The 24,602-nt window shown below is 36.9% G+C and overlaps 1 protein-coding gene and 1 pseudogene across 1 annotated transcript; both read right to left on the reverse strand.

The window, feature by feature from the left end:
* Nucleotides 1-1,353: 1,353 nt before the first annotated feature.
* On the reverse strand, nt 1,354-24,393 carry LOC106764949 (endoplasmic reticulum-Golgi intermediate compartment protein 3). The gene is made up of 13 exons (XM_014649405.2): nt 23,969-24,393; nt 23,808-23,881; nt 23,619-23,702; nt 23,380-23,460; nt 21,958-22,038; nt 21,206-21,298; nt 8,248-8,427; nt 7,980-8,047; nt 7,838-7,889; nt 2,373-2,426; nt 2,194-2,286; nt 1,958-2,024; nt 1,354-1,836 (listed from the first exon to the last, which is right to left on the reverse strand). The coding sequence occupies exons 1-13, from the start codon at nt 24,108-24,110 to the stop codon at nt 1,745-1,747; spliced, it is 1,161 nt and encodes a 386-aa protein (XP_014504891.1). The 5' UTR covers nt 24,111-24,393; the 3' UTR covers nt 1,354-1,744.
* On the reverse strand, nt 17,097-19,558 carry LOC111241845 (annotated as a pseudogene).
* Nucleotides 24,394-24,602: the final 209 nt, after the last annotated feature.

Genomic DNA, 24,602 nt, shown 5'->3' on the forward strand with positions numbered 1-24,602 from the left:
AATAAAATTAATCTTTAAAAACTAAATTTAATTCTGTGAATTTAAACAAAAAATAATAAGTCTATAAATTAAATTTTAAGTAGGTTTTTTAATGTTTGTATTTTTCTTACTAATATTTTTATTTTAGCCATTTTATTTTAAATAAAAATCAAATACTAAAATAATGAAATTTTAGAAATTAATACACGTAAATATTTTAATTCTATGAAGATGTAGTTAATATTGGACAATAAAAATATATTTTGGAGAAGAGAATTTAAGCAATTAAAATTTTGATGATATTTAAATTAGATTTAATTAGTCACAGTCCATTTTGGAGCTACGTTAAGTTGGTCCCGCTTTTAAAAAAAATTCATTTGTAATCTTTAAAAAAACAATATTACCTATACGTCACGTGTCAATATGTAATTTTCTAATTAATTTTTAATTTGTTTTTTAATTTTTGTTGTCACTTGTTAAATTTATGGTGTTAAGTTTATAGTATTTCCAATTTTTCTCAAAATAAAACAATATTATTTTTTTAACGGTTAAATATATTTTTAGTCTCTATAGAGGCGATTTTGGTTTTAGTCCATTTTTAAACTATAGTACAATTTAGTCTTTCAACTTTAGAAAACTCAGGTTTGTTTCAAATGCGTTTCTCAGTTAACATTGAAGTAAAAATGTGTCAAACGGTGTAAACAATCCAAATGCTATAATAAAACGTGCTTGAAACAACAAATAAAGTTAAAAAAATTTAGTAAAAAGGACTAAAATCAAAGTTTTCTAAAGTTGAAGAACTAAATTGTACCATAGTTTGAAAATGAACTAAAACCAAAATCGCCAGTATAGGAACTAAAAACATATTTAACCCTTTTTTTAATTAAGACAATTTATTATTTATATAAATATTATGATATTTTTGTTAAAAATTATTTTTGAACATATTACATTATTGTATATTATTAACTCATTGGTTAATCTTACAAAAAATTGATTAAAAAAATATGAATTAATAATATACAATAATATAATATATTAAAAATTATTATTAATAAAAATATTATAATAATATTTATATAAATAATAAATTTTATTAATATTATTCTACTTTGAAAAAAATTAAGACTAAATTAAATGAATAAGATAAATATAAACACTAAATTGAAATAAGATAATGATACAAAGGTCACCAAGTAAACACAAGTACAAGTTGTTTAACATCAGGCTTTTGAATCCAATTAGATTTTTCAATTTTGAACTTTTCCTCCTATTTAAAGGCAACTTTTTTCATTTAAAATTTCAACGACATAATTATGAATTTTTTAAAACAAAACAAAAACCGAACTGATAGATAAATATCTAAAACTGGAAGAAAAAAAAAGTGAACCTAAACAGTTATATTTCATTTTAGGTTATCATCGTTGATTTATTTTTTCCCTTAAAGGATTTCCTTTTGATGCTTCTGCAAGGGAGTTCTGCAAGTGTACGACTACAATGAAAGCCCCTCTACTTTCCATAAAGCACGTAACATTCACAACATCAGAGCTGTCAGAAAAGATAGAACCATGGCAAAGTGGCATTTGTTGCACATCATATGATCTTAGCATTTCGACCTTCATTGATGACAACATATAACGGCAAAATCCTTTTGTTGAAACCGAAGAACTCAACCCTAAGGGGAATTTCAATCAGTAGTTGTTCTTCACTTCAATATATTGTCATTGGAGAGCCATTCGCTTGAAATTTACTCCAATAACACCCATCAGTTAAATTTACCAAGTTCCATCTTCTTCTTGATAGCCCTTTGACCGTGATAAATAAATGAATCTAGTATTCCAGAAACGGTAAAGATACCTGCATGTGCAACAAACAGAAAGTATGATTCTCTCAGGATTCACACAAATGAAACATATTTATGAGTATTCAAGCCAAATTATGCAAAAGTGAAGAGGAATAGAGGAAGATCCATATCTACCTCCAACTATAGCACACACGTTAGTAAGAAAATGTAAGAATGAGACATGTCCTTCGGTAAAAGTAACCTGCAGAATGTCATTCCAGTATAAGACGTGATCAAAAGCGCAAAAATGAAAAGGAGATGAGATCAAAGAAAAGTACTTGAAAGAAAATAAGTAATAAAACTATCGGATCTAATATTCCCTATTTTAACATCAGCCAAAAGCTGTGATAATTAGGGGTAAAAGACCCCACCTTGATTGGAGAAAGGTCATAGAAGAAGAAGACTCCAGGGAGGGACTGCAGTCGGCCCACATCTCCAGTCCTGAAGTGTTCCGTCACAGAGAACTGGCAAAACATTTCAAGTTAGCATTATGTTTCCCCAGCAAGAACAAAGAAAAATGGAAGAAAGTTCACTTTATAAGCTCAATAACCTGATTTGACTGGATAATATGCCCATTCACGTCAGTGTATACGGTCGGCACAACCTGAAAAACAAACAAAATAAGTGGCAAATTTATTAGTCCTCCTTAGAAGCATATTGATGAAATATTCAGCATTGTTATGGAGCTAAGATCTTTTAATGTTTTTACAAGAGAAAACTCATAGGTATTATACACCTATACGGAACAACCTTAAAACTGTATATATTTATTCCAACCACACACTAGATTTCCAACAGTAGAGAGAAACTGATACAGCATACAACTTCTGGTTATTTGAGAGAACCAGACTCTCCACTTCCCTAAATTTACAGAACTTCCAAAAAACAAAGATAAAAAAGCTGCTAAAAAAACTGCCCATGCAGACTTTTATAAAAGTTTAAAACAACAAAACTACCCCTTAGACAGTTATAATACTCTGTCAGTTTTTATTCCTTCTAATATAAACCTTCCCCTTGAACCTATCAAAAACACACGAGGTGCACATCTCCCTAAACAAATGTCTACTAGAACAACAAAGTCCTATCCAATAAGGTCTATATTGATCACACAGCGTTATTCGACTCAATTAAAGACCAAAACTTCAGCGAAAGTAGAAGGAACAAAAATTGTATCATAGGATATTTCCATTGTCAAAACTCTACAAAATTATTATATTAGTTATAAATTAGTAGCTGAAAAAAATAAAGTACAGGTACAAAAGTGTTCTTAGTAATAACATCGTAACCAAATGCAAGTCATGACACATAAATAGACCATGTGGCATGTAACAAGAAATTAAAAAAACAAAAATACAAAAGAAATGGAAATAAACTAAACCAAAGTAGTGGTGTTTGGATAGCACAAGAATGACTAGAACAGCGTATAGAAACATTAAAATTAAACCAAGATATTAGTTTTAAATTGTTGAAGCAAGTGCAAAATTGTAAAATGATGGGTGAAACAACAATTAATAAAAAAAGCTTAACTGTTTGCCTTGACAGTGATGTATGGCATTTCTCTCCACCATGTTCCATCAGTTGTTGACAAGGTTAACATGTTTTAAGGGCGTTCAAGAGTTCATTGCTCATTAGCAATGAGGGAAATAAAGGTCATCAAGGCATGAAAAGAGGTCCCACATTGAAATATGGTAGTTCCTCGGAGAGCAAGATGTGTTAAACCCTTCTATCACCTCAACCGTGAGGCATGTCTCGTGGCAAATTTTAACTAAACTAGATTGAAACCAAAACAGAAAAGGACAAGTCATAATAATCTTGAGTTTTGGTTAATAAATTATAGGTCTGTTTGGATGAATAAAGAAAAATAAGAAAATGAATTTCATTTCTCCATAAGCCAAAATTAGCTTAGACAATTAAAAAAAATTAGAGAAGCTATAAATTAACTCGCGCATAAGCTAATATTAGTTTATGAAGAAACTAATTTCAATTTTTCATTTATTTCTCTCTCCTAAAAGGAACTTGTGGAAAAGTTCGTCCAAACAGAATTTTGAAGATTACACCACACTTTGAAATTCTACCATGTGCATTTTTAATTTTACACAAATTATAGAAGACACCCAATCTTTACAATTTGTATGGTGAAAAATACATAACGAGGGTTCAATATAATTTCGAAAATTAAACGACAGGCAATTTTAATTTTGTCAAAACATGGGAAGTAAAAATCTTTGACATGGCCAAAAAAGAAAGGAAAATTTCTAGACTATTGCATACTCTAGAGAGCATTGCTACTCGCAGTGAAATAGATGACAAATGCACAAATGCTAGTAAAGAGATAAAAACAGATATAGCCAAAAAAAATTAATAAGCTAAATTGATATAAAACCGCAATCTCCTAATAACATGTATGCCTATGTTAGGTTCCTTTATTCACGAGACCAAACAGAACACACTCTTCTCACAATAATACTCCAAACAGCCAAAGATGAAAGTATGTGTATGCATATTATTGAATCTGTAATGTAATATGAAGAGAAATACAATTATAAGTCCCAAGTCCCGAGGAAGCCTCTCTTCCTCTGGAAAATATCTAGTCTATTCCAAAAGTAAAATATCTGATAATTCTCTCTCCACCTATTCTGTTATTATTTATACCCTCTCTCTACTAACAACTAACTTCTTTTATTCCTAACATTACTCTACCCCTCAAAATCAACCTTGTCCTCAAGGTTGAAGTCAGGGAACTGTTATTTGAGGTAATGCTCCTCTTTCTAGATGGTGCCCTCCAAAATCTGGTATGGAGGCTTGGGTGGTGGCAAATCCTCCTCCAATGTCTTCCATTTCGATTCTATTAACTTCTCACATTCTGGTCACCTCTTTTTCGAAACTATAAGCCTGGAGAAGATGATCTTTGATGTCTTTCAATGCTTCCAGTAGCTCTTTCCCCTCTGCAGGTCCCTCTTTATTGGGAGTTAAGTCACTCTCTTCTATCTCCCCCTCCACAAATTCCGCTTGGCTCAAGCTCTCTTTGGATTCAGAAATGTTTTCTCTGCCTATTGGCTTGTGTTCTTCAGAGGACTGATTCAGATCTGGCGTTACAACCTGCAAGAAGCAAAAACAACCAAGTATATTCCCACCAGCATCAATTCTCTTGTTTGCTGTTATATAACTCAACAAATTCTCCATTTCTATCAAAAAATCCAAATGGTAACTTCTCAGAATCTTGACCACTTATTCCACGGTATATTAAATTCATAAAATTAGCTAGGACTTTGACCTTTTAGTCGACAAAAACTTCCAAATATTTCACTAGAAAGCAATTTTCCTACGACTTCATCTCTTTTCCAACCAGTTAGCCTTTCCATGGCTGCATTCCATTCAGAACAACAGGCACTCTCATCAGAAGAAAATATGGGTGGAATCCGTGGACTGAGACTCAACACGATTGCTTTGTAATCACCTCCAGCAATTTCATCTGCCACTGAGCGAGTCCCAACACACGGGAAAAAATTTGCATACTTGCTATGTCCAACAAAAGATTCTAACTTATCCACATATGTGGCACGCATTATGTGAATGTCGCCAAAATGTAAACCTGGATTTCTGTAGACCAACACATCCTCGGTAATTTGGCCATTCCCATGTATTATACAATCTTGAACCTTCTCTAGGCATCTAGTGGGATCTATAGTCCCCATTAAATAGAAACATTCAGACATATATAACTTCCCTCCTCTAAGCTTCTTGCGTTCCTCCCTTGCAAGTATAGACAAATGATACTGCAAAAATGGCTCATCCAGAGGAATTCCACATAAAATCATTTCTACCGCAATGTATTCATCCATGGTGCCATTATTAATGGATGTTCTGAGTAAAGCCTTGAAGAATTCATTTGTCACTCCTCCGTAGCTCAAAAGTGTAATCAGATTTTTAGATAAATAAGTTCTATTTGGTTTGATGCTTGTGTTCACTACCTCCAATGAATTTGTGCTTTGCATATTCAGACTAAAGTCTTTCTCAACTTTAATCATTGAATGCCTAACATGTATTGTCCTAGGAAGAAGCTTTCTGTTACCCAAAAGAGTGCCCTTAATTGAGCGACCCGTGTGAAAGAGACGGTACTGAATCAACAAAAGCAGTTGATGTGTGCTCAGTTTCAGCTCTGTTTCTCCCATTCCCTTACCCATATTCTCCAGATCCAAGAGATTGTTAATTTTCTCATCTTCTTCGTCTTCCTACCCTCCACCGGCATTGACAGATCCCTCCTGTCGCACCTCTGCCCTCTTCTCACCCACGCCTAATGCTTGTGCTACCAAAATTTCAAACTCCTGGGTGTATTCGTCAATGCTCCCCTTTTGGTGCACTGCCGCCAACTTCTTAAGAACAGTGCCTCGATTCAGTCCACCGAACCTCCGCGTCAGCGCTTCCGTGAACATCTTCCAATTCGGATGTCTGGCCTTCTTCAGCCAGAAGCGGATCCAATAGTAGCTCGCGCCTCTCTCCATACAGATATATACTAGCTTCATCTTCTTCCTCTTCGTCACATTTTATAGATCGAAAAATTTCTCTGCCATCGCGATCCAACCCATGGAGTCCACTCCTTCAAACGTTGGTAGTTCAACGCACTTCATCCCGCTACGTTGCACATCTCCTCTGTCCTTTTCCGCTTCGTCCTCCGAACTCTTTGGTGGTCGCCGTTCGCGTTCAGCTTTGACAGAATCGCGTCTTCCTTCGGAGCTCTAATGCTGGTTCCTGGTTCGTCGTCCTGAAGCTCTTTGGAACTCCAAAGTCGTCGCTTGCATCGCTGCCTTTAATTCCTCCATTGACGACTCCATCGCCGTCATTCTTCCTTCTAGTGTGTTCAATTTTTCCTCCATTCTTCTTCGCTATGGTATTCTTCCTCGCTCGCTCTTCTTCCCTCCGACACAGATCCGACAAGTCGGACCAAATTTGTTACATTCCTTTGTTCAGGAGATCAAACAGAACACACTCTTCTCACAATAATACTCAAACAGCCAAAGATGAAAGAATGTGTATGTATATTATTGAATCTGTAATGTAATATAAAGAGAAATACAATTATACGTCCCAAGTCCCAAGTCCCAAGTCCCAAGGAAGCCTTTCTTCCTCTAGAAAATGTCCAGTCTATTCCAAAAGTAAAATATCTAATAATCCTCTCTCCACCTATTCTGTTATTATTTATACCCTCTCTCTACTAACAACTAACTTCTTTTATTCCTAACAGCCTATGCCCCCAAAATTGAGATAACGACCCACCTTTGGTTATTTGAAGATATAATAAAATGCAACCATTGGACCCTGTGTAAGTTTTATAGATAATAGGTTAAATAGAGTTTTTGATCCCAATATTACAAAGATTTTTTTAATTCCGTCCAACTATTTTGAATATTCTTAATCTGGTCTCACTTTTTTTAAAAGTAACTCAATATAGTTCTTTCTGCCAAATTAATAGTAACGACGACACAACAATGATATGTAGCATGAACAACAAATGACACGTCATCAATCAAAGTTGACTTGTTGACAAAAGTGACATGTGGTATGATCAACAAATGCCACATGACATTGCAATAGCGTCATCACCTTAAATTTGAAGGAAAGGATTATATTGACTCATTTTAAAAAAAAAAATGGGATAAAATTGAGAACATTCAAAATAGTGGAACGAAATGGAAAAAATCATCATAATATTGGCATCAGAAGGCCTATTTAACCTACATAATATTATAATGTCGGCCTATATACATTCAATATATCAGAAGATAAAAAATGACATTCACAATTGTAACTCACTTTTGATTCATATAACTTGTGAAATTAGAAGAAATAACAATTCAGCTCAGAAACATTTTCTTTCCCGTAGTAGACAGAGGACATAGGGATAGACAAACAGTTGGAAATTATAGTGATTATAACAACAAATATAAAAATGAGGAAATTACACATATGCTTTAATACGATTTAGTATTAGTACAGGTAGAGATACAGAATTCTTACCTTGATAAAATACTGGTACATCCCACTTGGTGTATCTTGTATCCAATGCACACTGATAATCAACAGAGCGTCAGAATGAATATACACAATAGTGAACTTACTGTTGATTGGATTTGAGGCTTAAAATATATGAAAAGCTCACTTGTCGAGAGGATTTACGACACCAGGGAAATACTCTCCATAAGATAATCTGTTGATGTGGTGACTTAACTGAATTCAAAAAAAAAAAAAAAAAAGAAAAAAACAGGCATGTCAATGTCTTGAAATAAGAGGAGTGAGAAGAAATTCTCTGGCAAACAATTAACGAAGTATTATGTTGTTTTTGATATTTCATATAAGATATAAAATGTGTAATAGAAATTACAACAAAAAATTGCAATGCGAATACAAAATATCAGATAATGACTTACATTAAAAGAATCCTTTTGAAAGGACAGCAGGTCATGCACATGTACACCAGATTGCTGAAAGCTTTTCCCAGGGGCAAAATGAAAGTTCCCTGCAACCTTATTTACTTCCAAGAAACCATACACATTGCATCCTTCACCTTCTTCATCCTTGATTCTTTGTAAGAATCCTTCTCTTTTGCACTAAGTGACACACATCACATGCCAAATAGGGACTGGATTAAATTAACAATTTGACTTTGAAAGAAGAGTTATTTAAATGGAAGAGAATGGGCAAAATACAAAAACATCAATTATTGAAGAAACAGTTAGTGAAACATTGTAAGATACACATGATAAAAATATTTACGGAAAAAACCTATATAGCATTGGCTAATATAAACAACTATATTTGAATAAACATGGAGAAATGTCCTTCCTTTTAAGTTGAAAATGAAATCACTAAGGAATTCATCCTTAATCCTTTGGTAGTTCAGTTTACTATGAATGATCAAGCAGTAAGCCAAACTCTTTCCCTCAATGCTGCATTGGCTACTGAAGAATAATGAGCTCTTTTGGTAGGTTTATAGTCACATGGTTGGTTTATTGTTAACCTATTACTCCTTGGTTAGGACTCCAGATAGAACCAAGAAATAAAATGAACAGTTCTAAATGATGTTGCATGTTCATATATGTTAGAGGATTACTTGTGTATAGAAGAAGGAAAAATGTTACATAGCCTAACTGCCAAGGCAGTTAGGAAAGGCGGGAAGGGGGTTTGTATAGAGGGGAATGGGTGTAATTGTAAGAGTCAGTTTTTGAGATAATATTAGCTTGACAGGAAATTGTTTGTCCTGTAGGGGGAGGTTAAGCTCTCTACAACTATCGTACTTTGTATTCTTGATTGATTGGTAATACAAAGGGAGTTATACAGCATATTCGGCTGTGTTGTTTGAGTGTGTGGGGTGTGTTTTCCATAGGTTCTTGATTAGGAACTTATCTTTTAGTCCAACATGCCGAATCAAGAGGAGTGAGTATCGATGATGGAGAGCAATACGGAGGGGAGATTAGAGAATCTTGAGATCACGGTGGAGGGAATAAAGGAGGAGACTGCTGCGATATGACATGACATGAGCAAATGATGAGACTGATGGGAGGAGGGCCGAATAATCATGAGGGAGGCTCTGAAGGGGGTAATAGCTCAGTGAATGATAATCACGAGAGACGCGATAATGTGGGGATACAGCAGAACTGGTGGAAAAAGGTGGATCTGGGTCGAGCCGCACATTTGGATTAACAGAGCAAAACGGTTCTTTGACATCCAGAAAGTGGCGGAGGAGGATAAGGTAGAACTCTCGTACATTAGCATGGAGGGGAGTGTGAGTTATTGGTTCAAGTTCTGGAAGGAAAAAGCCAAGAACTATTCTTCGTTGAGCTTGAAGGCTGGGTTGATCAATCGTTTCGGAGGAGGATTCCGGGGGATGGTGTACGAGTAGCTGGCGACACTGAGGCAAGACGGAACGGTGGAGAAATTTGTTAAGAGTTTTGAGATATTGTTGGGTCAGACCCAGGGACTGTCGGAGGAGTTGGCATTGGGGTTTTTCCTGGCTGGCCTAAGGGAAGATATTAAGGGGCAAGTACGCATCCAAGATCCGCAGGAATTGATGGTTGCGATGAGGATCGCAAGGGATGTCGAAGATGCTATGTGCAGAGCGCGAGGGGGAGTATGGAACAGCGTCAAAGTAAACCCAGTGGGTATGTGAGCCACGACGACGGTCATTAGAGGCCATACTGATTGTCTACCCACGAGTCGGTCAGGTGGGGCGGAGGGAGCTGGAACAATCAGGAGAGGGATCGTCGACGGCGAGTAACGCGAGAGGTAGTACCGCTGGGGGAGGCGGTAGTAGGGGAAGAATGGTAAGGAACTTACCTTACCCAAAATATCTGAAGAGGAGGGAAGAAGGTCGACGCTTTCGATGCGGGGGTCCTTTTGCTCCAAGCCATCGGTGCTCGGAGAAGAGCTTGAGAGTATTGCTGCTAGCAGAGGACGAGGACAATGAGGTAAGAGAGGGGACAGACCAGGAGGCGAAGCCCATGGAATTGTCGGCGTTTTCAGCGTAGGGGCTGACCCGTCCAAAAACTATGAAATTGACAGGATTAATTGGAGACAAGAAAGTGGTGGTCCTCATCGATAGCGGGGCCAGCACAACTTCATCAGTCGGAGAGTAGCGGAGGAATTAGAGTTAACTATAATTGATACACCTTCATATGCAGTAAGTCTCGGGGATGGGCACAAGAGAATAATGAGAGGATGCTGTGAGAAGGTCCGAATAAATTTAGGGGACGCCACGGTGGAGGAGGAATTATATGTGTTTGAGCTGGGGGATGTGGATGTCATTCTGGGGATTGCATGGTTGGCTAGGTTGGGAGAAACTATTATAAATTGGAGGGAGATGTCTATGAAGTATGTCATGGAGGGCGAGAAGGTCACTATAAGGGGAGACCCAACCTTATCTAGACAGCTGGTGGAACCTAAGGCATTATTGAAACTAGTGGATGCTGAGTCATGGGTTTTAGTGTGGGATTTGGGCGTAGTGGAGCAGGAAGCACGCGGTGAGGGGACTGATGAGTTGACAGGGAGTAGAGAGCTGAGCTCGGAGCAGTGCTGCAGGCGCACTATCGTGTGTTCCAGGAGAGAGAAAGCTTACCTCCACATCGTAATTTGGAGCACCGCATTGTACTCAAGGTGAAGAAGAAGGACGACAGCTGGAGGTTCTGCGTGGATTATCGAGCTCTGAATAAGGCCACTGTCCCTGATAAATTCCCGATACCTGTGATTGAGGAACTATTGGATGAACTCAAGGGGGCAAAGTACTTCTCCAAGATAGATTTGAAGGCGGGTTATCATCAAATAAGGATGGGTGAAGAAGACATTCCTAAAATGGCATTCCGAACACACCAAGGTCACTTTGAATTTTTGGTGATGCCATTTAGGCTAACCAATGTGCCGACAACATTCCAAAGTGCGATGAACAACTTGATGTTACCCTACCTTAGGAAATGGGTGCTCGTCTTCTTCGATGACATCTTGGTTTACAACCCCATATGGGAAGAACATTTAAAACATATGAAGCTTGTGTTGTAGCTATTGGAGTAGTAGTGTTGGGTGGCCAATCAGAAAAAATGCGAGTTTGAGAAGCAACGAATCCAGTATCTAGGCCATCAGATTTCAGAGAAAGGGGTTGAGATGGACAAAGATAAGATCAGAGTCGTGTTGGAGTGGGAGGAAGCGAAAAACTTGAAAGCTTTGAGACGTCTTTTGGCTTTAACCGGATACTACATAAGATTTGAGCAGGGATACGGGAAATTGGCCAAACCCCTAACGAAATTGTTGAAAAAACGATGTTTGAGTGGTCGGAGCAAGCTAGGACAACTATGGAAGCACTTAAATCGGCCATCACTTTTGTGCCAATTCTGATCCTACCTGATTTTAACCAGGAATTCCATGTGGAGTGTGATACTTCAGGGAGTGGTGTGGGGGCTGTATTGATGCAGAACAGAAAGCCCATTGCGTTCTTTAGCAAGGCTCTATCAGAAGGGTCACTAAGTAAGTCCATATATGAAAAGGAGTTGATGGCCTTAGTGATGGCCATCCAGCACTAGAGGTCGTATCTGCTGGGACGAAGATTTGTGGTGCAAGTTGAATATAGTGAAAACTCCCCTGTGTTAATACAAATAAGAAATAACAACAAACTAAATAAGAAATAACAACAAACTAACTAATAAAGATAAAAGATATAGATAATATATTTAACACTCTCCCTCAAGCTGGACCATACAGATTATGTGTACCAAGCTTGGAACAAATAAACTCAATCCGAGGACCCCTTAGTTACTTAGTCAACACATCTGCGAGTTGATCGTTTGACCCAACAAACTCAGTACATACTTCTTTAGTCAACAACTTTTCACGAACAAAATGACAATCAATTTCTATATGTTTAGTCCTCTCATGAAACACTGGATTCGATGCAATTTGGAGAGCAGCTTGATTATCACAATACATCTTCATAGTATGGATGTCATAGAAGTTAAGCTCTTGAAAAAATTGTTTCACCCATATGAGTTCACATGTGAGTGACGCCATCGCTTATACTTGGCTTCAGCTGTTGATCGAGCTACTACATTTTGTTTCTTACTTTTCCATGAAATAATGTTTCCTCCCAGAAAAACACAATAGCCTTAGTAGACCGTCTATCAATAGGCGAACCTGCCCAATTTGCATTACAATACCCAGAGACCTGAGTGCTTCCTTTATCTTCATATATCAATCCTTGTCCTGGAGCCTTTTTGATATACCTTAGAATGCGAATGAGAGCATTCCAATGGTCAACTCTAGGAGCCTACATGAACTGACTAACCACTCCAACTGCAAAGGATAGATCTGGCCTTGTAATAGTGAGATAAATCAGTTTTCCAACCAACCTCCTATACCTCTCTGGATCATAGAATAACTCACCTTCTGTCCTTAATTTCTGGTTTTGGTCCATGTGATTGTCTACCGGTCTACAATCAATCATGTTTGTTTCTTGTAATAAATCAAGAGCATACTTCCTTTGGGATATTACAACTTCATCTTTTGATTGTGCTACTTCAATGCCTAAGAAGTATTTGAGACCTCCAAATCCTTGGTTTGAACATGTCTATCCAAGTACTCTTTCAGTTGAGATATTCCAACAACATCATTTCCTGGAATGACAATATCATCAACATATACTACTAAGTAAACACATTTCCCAGAAGAATGACGATAAAAAACCAAATGGTCTGCTTCACTGCACTTTAGCCCAAATTTTTGAACAATAGAGCTAAACTTTCCAAACCAAGCACGTGGTGATTGCTTGAGGCCATATAGAGACCGATGCAATTTGCATAAATCTGCTTGTTTCCACTAATCAGCTTTTTCGGTAGGCGCATGGCTTCCATCTCGCTCAAGGTGATCATAATGCCCTTGGCCAAGGAACCACATTTCAACGGCCACAGACCATGATAGATAATTTTTTCCATTTAGCTTCTCAGAGGTAATTGATGGACTTTCGAAGAAAGAAAGAGTATTGTTAAATGCCATCTTTGAAGAAGATGAAGTGCACCAACGAGGAACAAGAAAACCCTAAGGGTTTAGATGAATGAAACTATGATGGTCGACGACGGTGAATGCCAGCGACTGTGCACAGCCGGCAACGATGGTCGACAATGGTGGCCGGCGGCGGTGGTCGGAGACGGTGCCGGCGACGGTGGCCGGTAGGTGGCAGCCGACAGTGGCTGACAGCAACACCGGACAGATGTGAGACAGAAACCAGAGCGGGATCGACCCGCTTTGATACCAAGTTGAATATAGTGAAAACTCCCTTGTGTTCAATACACACATAGGGTCCTTTATTTATAATAGAACAAATATGGGCTAAGCCCAAAATACAAATATGAAATAACAACAAACTAAATAAGAAATAACAACAAACTAACTAATAAAGATAAAAGATAAAGATAATATATTTAACAGTGCATACGGATCAGCGCAGCCTAAAGTATTTGCTAGAACAGAGGATTACAACTCATAGCCAGCAGAATTGGATAGCCAAGCTTATGGGCTACAACTTTGACATCGTATACAAGACCGGGAGCTCTAATAAGGTCGTTGATGCCCTGTCTAGAAAAGGAGAAGGTGATATGGAGGAGGTGGAATTACAGGCTATTTCCAAGCCGTACTAGCATGATTTCCAAGAAGTGTTGAAGGAAGTGGAAGAGGATGAAACACTTAGAAAAATAATTGATGATGTCAGGAGAGACCCAAACTGCCATGCAGCGTATACGTTGGAGAACGACAGACTACACTACAAGGGGAGGTTGGTACTTTCGGCTAAATCAATTTGGATTCCCAAATTATTAGCTGAGTTCCACGTGACGAGCACAAGGGGTCATTTCGGGGTGTTCCGCACCTACAGAAGGATAGCTCATTCTTTGTACTGGTTGGGTATGAAGAAAACTATAACGGAGTTTGTAGCTGGATGTGTGATTTGTCAACAGCATAAATACATGATTGCATCTCCCCAAGGTTTACTACAACCTCTACCAATTCCTCAGGCTATATGGGAGGAGGTGAGCCTTGATTTCATTGTTAAGTTACCCAAGTCACAAGGCTATGACGCGATTTTGGTGGTGGTGGATAGGCTGAGCAAATATGGCCATTTAATAACGCTGAAGCATCCCTATTCAGCTAGAACTGTGGTAGAAGCCTTCACCCAGAAGATAGTTAGATTACATGGAATCCCTATGTCGATTGTAAGTGATAGGGATCCCCTATTTCTAAGCGTGTTTTGGAGAGAGCTTTTCAAAATGCATGGAACCCAACTTAAAATGAGCACGGCCTACCATCCAGAAACGGATGGCCAAATGGAGGTTTTGAATAGAATTCTTGAAGAGTATTTGAGGTGCTTCTGTTCGAAGCAACTCAAGAGTTGGAAGATGGTGCTACCGTGGGCTAAATACTGGTATAATACCAGTTATCAGGGTGCAGCAAGGTGTTCCCCTTTTGAAATTGTGTATGGTCGAGCCCCACCATCCTTGAGTAGATTTATTCCCAAAGAGACACTGGTGGAGACCATAGCCCGGGACTTAATAACAAGAGATGAGGCGCTAAGACAATTAAAACTCCATTTAAATCAAGCACAAGATTCAATGGTTAACCAGGCGAATAAAAGGAGGGAAGCGGATATTAAGGTGGGGGATTGGGTCTACTTGAAGATTAGAACCTATAGGCAATCATCCATGCCAGTTCGGTTGCATCCAAAACTTTCAGCTCACTATTTTCGACCATTCCAGGTGTTACAACAGGTGGGAAAGGTTGCCTTCTGCTTACAGTTGCCAGAAACAGCTAGGATACATTCGGTCTTTCATGTATCCCAACTAAAGAAAGCGATGGGAGAGAAGAGAATAGAGAAGGAGCTGCAAGCAGAAGGGCCCACGTTTTGGCCAGTAAGAATTTTGGAAAGGAGACAGAGACAACAGGGGACAGAGGTGGTACAACAGGTCTTGATCGAGTGGTAGGAAGGTGGCAGAGAGGGCGCAACCTGGGAAGATGTGGCTACTATTCAAGATCAGTATCCTAAGTTCAACCCTTTGGGACAAGGTTGTTGAAGGAAAGAGGGGTAATGTTAGAGGATTACTTGTATAGAACAAGGAAAAACGTTACATAGCCTAACTGCCAAGGTAGTTAAGAAAGGCAGGAAGGGGGTTTGTATATAGGGGAATGGGTGTAATTGTAAGAGTCAGTTTTTGAGATAATATTAGCTTGACAGGAAATTGTTTGTCCTGTAGGGGGAGGTTAAGCTCTCTGGGACTATTGTACTTTGTATTCTTGATTGATTGGTAATACAAAGGGAGTTATACGGCGTATTCGGTTGTGTTGTTTGAGTGTGTGAGGTGTGTTTTCCATAGGTTCTTGATTAGGAACCTATCAATATACCTCATGAATTCACTTAAGTTTAGTTTATTAGCTACTACGAGATAGTTTGAAATTTGAAACATGTGGATCATAGTCCTCAAGAATTTGGTTGTGATTTAGCTTGCATTGTTATACTTTGCTATTTTAGTGTTTTTCTAATAAAAATCACATGTTAGGCATCAATATGACTTATTTCTTTTAGTTTGCTTTAGCATAAAGTTTTAATGTTGAATTTTTATATAGTTTACATGTTGTTTGGATATTGGGTGTTTTAATTATTATTTTTTCAGTATTGTGATGTAGAAGTGTGCAGAAGCTCTATTGGAGACTGATATGATCATAGATGGGGCAACAATGAAGAGCTTTTAGAGTGACAAAAAGGAGTAGAACAGGTTTCATAGGCGTGTATTTGCCTCTTTGATTTCTTTCCTTTAGTTCTAGTGAATAAACGTTTATAAACTCTTCTTTCTCTTTAAGAACAAGCAATGTGAGACTCTCCATGGCTTGGTCTTAAAAAGAACAGAAAAGGAAATGGGCGTCCTAGGCAAGTAGTACTTGGTAGCATAGCTAGTTTTCATGTTTTGAACTATAGTAGAACTAGTTGCCTTATAAACCCTTTGGTGTGGAGAGAATTGAGCAATGTGGGACTCAAAAGTCCCACATCTCCTAGATCTTGCATCCTAGCTCACTCCAAAGGTTATATAAGAAGGTTTAGGGGTCTCCTTTTTGTACCTTACCTTGATTCAATTGAATTTTAAGTTGATTTGCACCTTTGCAATCCTCCTTTTGAGATAGTATTCTGTCTCCAAGTCTCTCTTTTGAGCAGACCTTATCTTGCTCAAGCAAGTGGCAGTCCTTCGATGCTTATCTTAGAGCTTCCTTCAAGTGGCGCATCCTTAAGTCATAAGTTTCCTTTTTCTCAATATTTCCATTTTTAATTTCTCTCCATTTCTTGCATGCCTAGAATGAATAGACTAAAATGGCATACAAGAAATGGAGAGAAATTAAAAATGGAAGAGATTGAGAAAGAGAAAACTTATGACTTGAGGATGCGCCACTTGAAGGAAGATCCAAGATAAGCATCAAAGGAGGACCGCCACTTGCTTAAGCAAGATAAGGTCTGCCCAAAAAAGGGACTTGGAGACAGAATACTATCTCAAAAAGAGGATTGTAAAGATGCAAACAAGGTTGTCAAACTCGAGAGTTTACGTAAACGCGTGAGAGTCCAGTAAACTCGACTTGTAAACTCGACTCGTAAACTCGTAAGAGTTTACTTTGTATGAAAAAAACATAAATAACATTCTAATTCAAATAAGATAACAAAATTATATAAATTGAAATACATAAGTTTATAGAAATATTGTTCATAAAAATATAATCTAAAACATAAATTGAAATGTCAAAGTCTCTATGCCTAATCCTCTAATAATGGCATCATCATCTCCATCATCATCCTCATCTAACTCTTCCTCTGATGAATGTTGTGCATCCTCATTGTTCTCAAATGTTATGTTATCAAGATCAATAGCATCTAGAACAGGATCTGTTGTTGCTCCATCTAAGTGAACATTTTCACTATCATTTTCACCTTCAACTTGATCAATCTCAACAACATCATTTGTCTCTTCAGTTATCTATTCATCATCTGATTCTATGTCATCAAATGGAAGAGCTATAGTTTTCCGAATTTGTCTACTTTTCAACTTGGAGTTATACATCACATAAACTAAATCATTCATCTTTTTTTGATGCAAACGATTCCTTCTCTTTGTATGAACCTAAAATGAAATATAATATTTGTAGTGAAGATATAAACATAATAAAGGAATTTATAAATTAAAAATAATTTAAATTACCATTTCAAATGAACTCCAGTTACGCTCACATCCAGAAGAACTACAAGTCAAGCTTAGAATTCGAATAGCAAATCGCTTCAACTCTGGAGTTCCATCACCAAACATGTCCCACCATTCCCCAGGATTTAACTCTTTCCTACACTCTTTTGCATCTTCCATTCCAAACAATCCTCTAGCATTATGAAATTCAACAATTTGTAAATTAATTTTTCTTCTTTCTGCCATATCTGGTACCAATCTTCTCATGCAAAAATACAATCCTTCTTTCACCTCTCCACCATCATCAGATCTAAAGTTAGGTTCATAGTGGAAATGAGGGTTTAGAAAATAGACAGCTGCATGCAAAGGCCTATGAAGTTGATTATCCCATCGAACATCAATTATTCTCCAAACCTCTTCATAACTACATCAATCATGCTATATCAGAAATAATCTTACAGATAAGTAATTAAACATTGAATGAGTAAAAGTTTGAAAATTTACCTCTTTTTGATGTTGTTAAAGTTAGACCTAATCTTCTCTTTTGCACAGTCCATCTCTTCATAAATGAAACCCATTGCGGGTTTTACATCTGAATCCACTAATCTTAAGACAACCATAAGAGGGGCAGCCGCTTTCAAGCATGTGGAGACATTCTTCCAAAATCGGCTATCTAATACTACATGTGCTACTTTTCTCCCCTCTTGTGATGTTCCAAACTTGCTTGTCTTCCATTCCTCAGAGCTGAACATGGTCAACAACGATGCCTTCAAATTCATGAAGACAAGCAAGAGTTAAATAAGCCGTGGCAAATCTAGTCACACCCGGTCTTATAAGGTCTCTACCTTTACTAAACTTTTTCAATAAGGAAATCAACATTGATCTCCCATAAATGTAAGTGGTAATTTTTCTTCCCTTCTTAATGGTTAATTCATGGACCTTCAAATTNTTTTCAAAATCTTCGAATATCAAATCAATGCAATGTGNTGCACATGGAGTCCAATACAATTTTTCCCTCTTTTGCATCAACAACTCTNCGGCTGCCTTGAAATTTGCAGCATTATCAGTGACAACTTGNACAACATTTTCTTCTCCAACAAACTCGACAACATCATCCAACATTTTGAAAACTTTATCAGCTGTTTTTGAAATGTCTGAAGTGTCAAGTGAATAAAGAAAAATCGTCCCTCTAGGACTATTCACCAAGAAGTTGCAAATAGAACGTCTTTTTCTATCCGTCCAACCATCAGACATAATTGTAAATCCAGTTTTCTTCCACTCCTCCTTATATTCCTCAAGATTTGCATATGTTTTCTTCACAGCTTGTTTCAAGAGTTTCTCTCTAATATCATGATAAGATGGTGGTTTGTATCCAACTCCATACTTACCAATCATTTCACACATCTTTGCAAATGTTGGATTTCTAATTACATTAAAAGGAATGGCACTGGTGTAAAAGAATTCAGCAACTTGAGCATCAACTTCTTCTTTGAATCCTTCTTTCATCATTTGATTTATAGTTGCTTGAACTCCCCCCTTACTAGTAGTAGCAACTTTTTCTTTTCCTTTAAAACTGAATACCTTGTGTCCTCCTTCAAGACTCTCACTTTCTTCCTCGTCTTCACCGATATTTATCTTTCTTTTCTTTAATGAAGCATTCTTAGCTTCTGCAACTATTTTTATCATCAAATTCTTTATTTCATCCGGAACAGAAACACAAGGTTCAGAATCTTCTCTAGTTCCAGCAAGATGATGCTTAAATCTAAATATGCCTCCACTTACAATCTTTGAGCAATAGTTGCATTTCACCTTTCTTCCATTACCATTAACATCAAATCTATGTTTCCATCCAATATCAGATCGATTTCCCGGAGCATTTTTACTTCTACTTCTAACTGATGAAGATACACTTGGATTAACTTCTTCGGAATTTGATGCGTTTCCCGACATAGTGAGATAAGCTTTTTCACTACAAATATAAAAAATAAAATGTCCAAAAGTTAAAAATATTGTGGAAGCACGGTTTTTTTAACAGTCAAGGGAGCAACACTTTATTTTTGAAAAAAAATAAAAAGAATGATGCACTGTAGTGTTGTAAAGTGGTGCAATGTTTTAAAAACAAATTACTATTAAAATATATGTTGTAGTGCCCGTAACTTCAATTATTAAAAAATTGATATATAAAAAATTATTAACCCCACATAAAATTATCAAAAAATTATTTGTTGCAGTGTCCGTAACATCAATTCAACTTAAAATATATAAAATAATATATGTTGCAGTGGCATGTGAACTCAAAGTACAGTTGCAGTGCCATAAAAATGTTTAAAAAATATGTTGTTGGCCCATGACGTCATCTCATCTTAAAAATCAATAAATAAAATCCATGTTGCAGTGTGAGTGTTAGTGCCAAAAGTGTTTAAAATATACTTTGTAGTGCCCGTGAACCCAAATTTCAGATTTTAGTGAAAGAGGGTTTGCACTTGTAGAACCTAGAAGGATGAGAACAAAGGCGCGACGGAGGCGTGGTCGAACGTTGAGATCGACGGCGCGACGGAGGCTGAGTTCAAACGTCGAGATCGATGACCGGTGGACTGCGAACCTGATGAATGAGGAAGCGACGAAGGGCGAGATCGAACAAGATAGAAAGCGAGACTACGAGAAAGAAGATGAACAGTGAAAACCAAGATGAACAGTGAGTGAATGTTTTAAAAAACCTAATCTGATGCGTCCTTAAAACGTAGTCGTTTTCTGTTTTCGAATTTTTTTTCCAAACTCGCACAATCGGAACCAAACTCGCGATTTTAGGCGAGTTTAGCGAGTCAACAACCGAGTCTACCAATCCTACTCTAAAAACGAGTTTGCTTACGAGTTAACTCGAAAGCATAGTCTGAACTCGTAAACTCGACCGAGTTAACGAGTTAACTCGCATTTTCGATAACCATGGATGCAAATCAACTCAAAATTCAATTGAATCAAGGTAACTTCTTATATAACCTTTGGAGTGAGCTAGGATGCAAGATCTAGGAGATGTGGGACTTTTGAGTCCCACATTGNTCAATTCTCTCCACTCCAAAGGGTTTATAAGGCAACTAGTTCTCCTATAGTTCAAAACATGAAAACTAGCTATGTTACCTAGTACTACACGCCTAGGACGCCCATTTCCTCTTCTTTTCTTTTTAAGACCAAGCCATGGAGAGTCCCACATTGCTTGTTCTTAAAGAGAAAGAAGAGTTTATAAACGTTTATTCACTAGAACTAAAGGAAGGAAATCGAAGAGGCAAATACACGCCTATGAAACCTATTCTACTCCTTTTTATTCTTTGTCACTCTAAAAGCTCTTCATTGTTGCCCCATCTATGATCATATCACAGACTCTCAAGTTTGACACCTTCATTGTGTGCTAAAAAATATCTCCATCATAAAGTCAAATTGCATGTGTGCTGTTTCATCAAGCTATAACCCAGTTCCAGTATGTTAAAGGGTGGCGACCAACTCCTCAACATAGTAAAAGAATGAAACCAAAATAAATTGAAAGTATGAGCACTGCTTGTAGAGGAAATTTTCATATATCTCAAGCAACAAAATCATGTGATATGCTCAGGAATAATCTTGAATTTGATGTCAAGATGTCATAAGGACAAACCTGATCAATTAAATCCGGGTTTGAAAGTGCCCAACCTTTCTTACGGTATGCTTCACGAACATCCTCGCAGGAATTACAACAATCATCATCAGACTGCAAACATAAATTAACAGGATTATTCTGGTCTGCCATGGAAGAGGCAGAGTTGCACAGTCACGAGAAGAACAAGAACAAGAACAGGCAGAAGCAAGTGAAAAATGAGAAGAAGCAGAAGAATATATTCAACTTGACTCTTTTACAAAGAAGGGAAAAAGACTAATATATATACACTAGCCAACAAACGCTCCTCAAACAAAAAAGACCAAACACTTTGAAAACAGAAAAACAACCAAAAGATGCCGCTGAGCCTAAGACTTCTGAAATCAAGACAGCTTACGCTATTGTAAATTACCGAACATTCAGGTAAGAATTAAATTTGTCATGCTAAAAAGAACATTTCAAGCGAAGATACATTCAGTTCCATCATTATGAAGCCTGAGTCAGAAACCAAAGATCTTAGATTAAAGGAAGAAAACAACGCAGGGGCTTGACTATTAATGACACCTAGTTGAAATCTAAAAATTGTTTATCCAGAACAATAATATGACCACTTCTGTTTATAAACTCAAACAGCAGTGAAACAAAATACAAGATTTCTTAGTAAGCAATGTAGTTATAAATGAACAATTTCCATTTTCTTCCCTCTAAAAATCAAGATATACGCAAGGCATTAAACCAACACATCCCTATAGTGCATTTTAAACCAGGCATACCGTTTCAGCACCAAAACAGGAACCACAATAAGTCTCGTTGTGCTCAAGCCTGCCTCCATGCCTTTGCAAGGGCTTTTCAATCTGATCAAATAAAAAGTCAAATGAATAATAGCAATTTCTTAATATTATGTTTCGATAGGGAATTTTAAGATCTAAGGAGTTGCAAAAGAAATCAAAATTTAGAACTTTATAAGAGCAATTTGATCACTTAAAATTAGTGAATTTCAAATTCCACTTAAAAAGAATTTGAAATTCTTCATATTTTCAAATTTATGTCTCTTCTCTTCGTAATTTGTCCTCAACTTAATTTTGACCGCAAGAACATCCATTATTGTTGGCTTGGTGGCCTAGTGTCATATTATCAACATTATCTATTGATAAATGTCAGCAAGGTTTCTTTCATACAAGGGTCAATCATGTTTATGTTTCAAAAACATCAATATCGTTGATAAATGTCAGCAAGGTTTCTTTCATACAAGGGTCAATCATGTTTATGTTTCAAAAACATCAATATCGTAATTGTATTACCGATGTAGGACAGACGACATATTTTGTATTTGATGTAACTTAAATAATTATGGCTGACATAATCTTGACCAACATCAATAAAAAAAAAAAAAAAAAAAAAAAAAAAAACTTTAAAAAAAAAAAAAAAAAAAAAAAAAAAAAGGTTGTCAATGGCAACTGAAAAAATCTTACTAAAAATTAACATCAACCAAATCAATATCTTCAATATTGGTATTTTTGAATTATTAACAAGTGTTTAATATTTAAATAATTTTTTGTATTTGATAGTAATTGAAATAATTTCTAGACAAGAAAACTAAAATTCAATCAATTTGAATGGTCATGTTCAAACCAAATATTTGAAAAATGAAATGATTTAAAATGAGATTAATTCAAATTCAATGTGTTTGAATGTCTTATAAAATATGAGATGCTCTATCTAAATGTAAGGTAAAACCATAAGTTAAGAAGAAATAAAGATAAAGCGCTAATGATATAATCTTAAGAAATGAAAAAATGAATCGAATTCTGAAAGGAAACAAGTAACTGCTGTTACAAGCTCATCTTCTATAGAAAAAGTTCTCTTTAAAATGTGTTTAGTCACCTAGGCCTGCTAAAAGCTTAATGTGTCAATCATGGTTTTAAAATATGGTCAACGACCACGCTTTTGGCTGCTAGTCAATGCTTTGAGTTTACAGAAACCTGATGCCATTTTAGGCCGCACGTCAATGTTCTTGACTTTACAGCAGCGCAACTGGAAAAAATCAGCCACATTTCCACACAATGTCCAGAATATAAAGGATAATGACAAAACCGCACCTCAATTTAAAACCTCAATGTGGTTTACTACCAGAATAACTTACCCTCGAATATAAAGACTACATATATCCAACCGAACATAATTGTGTTGTTTACCTTGGGAGAACCAATTCCTTCTTGCCTCGTTTCTATCACATTGCCGTGAGAGTCTAATCTCTTTTTGATTATGTCATGTTTCTGAGAGTTACACAGAAAAAGATTAAATACATTGTCACAAACCATGAAATTACGCACGAAAACCAAATCACCTACCTACCTCTGCAGCTCGAGTAAAATTAAAAAACAAAAATAAAATTCACTTGTGTATATTAATTCATAATGTTAACAATACATACAACATCTAGATGCTGCTCTCCACTGATATCCATGGCATCGAGACTAAGTATGGAACACGGAAGCGCAGGAAACGTGACATCAAACTGCACTTTCAGCATCAAAACGACGAAGTCCAGTTAATTGATAACAACTATGTAAAAAAAATAAAAATTGAGCGTTAATGGAGAGGAGAGGAAGATAGCGATTACATTGATACGCATTGTTTCACCTCTGGAAGTGTCTACAACAAGGTTGGTCTCGGTGACCGAGTGGAGGTACATCCCTGGAGGCAGTGCAAACACGAGAATGACTTTGGATAACGAAAAGGACGAAGAAAGAAGAAAAAAAACGTCGATGGAAAGAAGCGTACGGATCTCGGAGAGGAAGAGCAAGAGCATGAGGATAGAGGAAGCGAGGGTGATAACGCCGCCGGAGAGCGTGCGGCTGTAAAAATCTTCGTTGATTTTGGGGTACGCGTCGAGGTTGCGGAGCTTGCTCATTATGCCGTCCATGCTTGAACTTTCCCCAAATCGACGATTATAATGGCGGATACAAAACGGAAGATCTAAGAAAAAATAAACCTAAGTTTGATTAAAATTGAATTGAGGAGAAAAATTGGTGAGAAAATGCTTTGAAATTGAGGACACCCCGTTCAATCGAAATTCTTCGGAGGTTGGATAGGGGACGGGGCGTTTCAGATTGAATGCAATTTCCTGAAACTGCGACGCAGCTTTGTTAATCTTGTTCTATTTTAACTCCGCGTGCGTATGTTTCTGGTTGGGTTGGAAAATATTTTTGTAGCTCCCAAATATATAAGCAAAAACATTTTTGTTATTGTTATTTGTTTGTCTCTGTCGGATTCGGATCTTTTCCTGGCCCACTTTCACCTTGTAAAGTTTTCAAATTTTCTCAAACAAAAATACACTATATATCTAATATTCACATACAAAACAATTTTCCGTTTATATTGTGTTTGGATTAAAGTATTTCATAACAGTTTTTAT

Source organism: Vigna radiata, chromosome 6 (genome assembly GCF_000741045.1).
Source record: "Vigna radiata var. radiata cultivar VC1973A chromosome 6, Vradiata_ver6, whole genome shotgun sequence".
In the NCBI taxonomy this organism is placed as follows: Eukaryota; Viridiplantae; Streptophyta; class Magnoliopsida; order Fabales; family Fabaceae; genus Vigna; species Vigna radiata.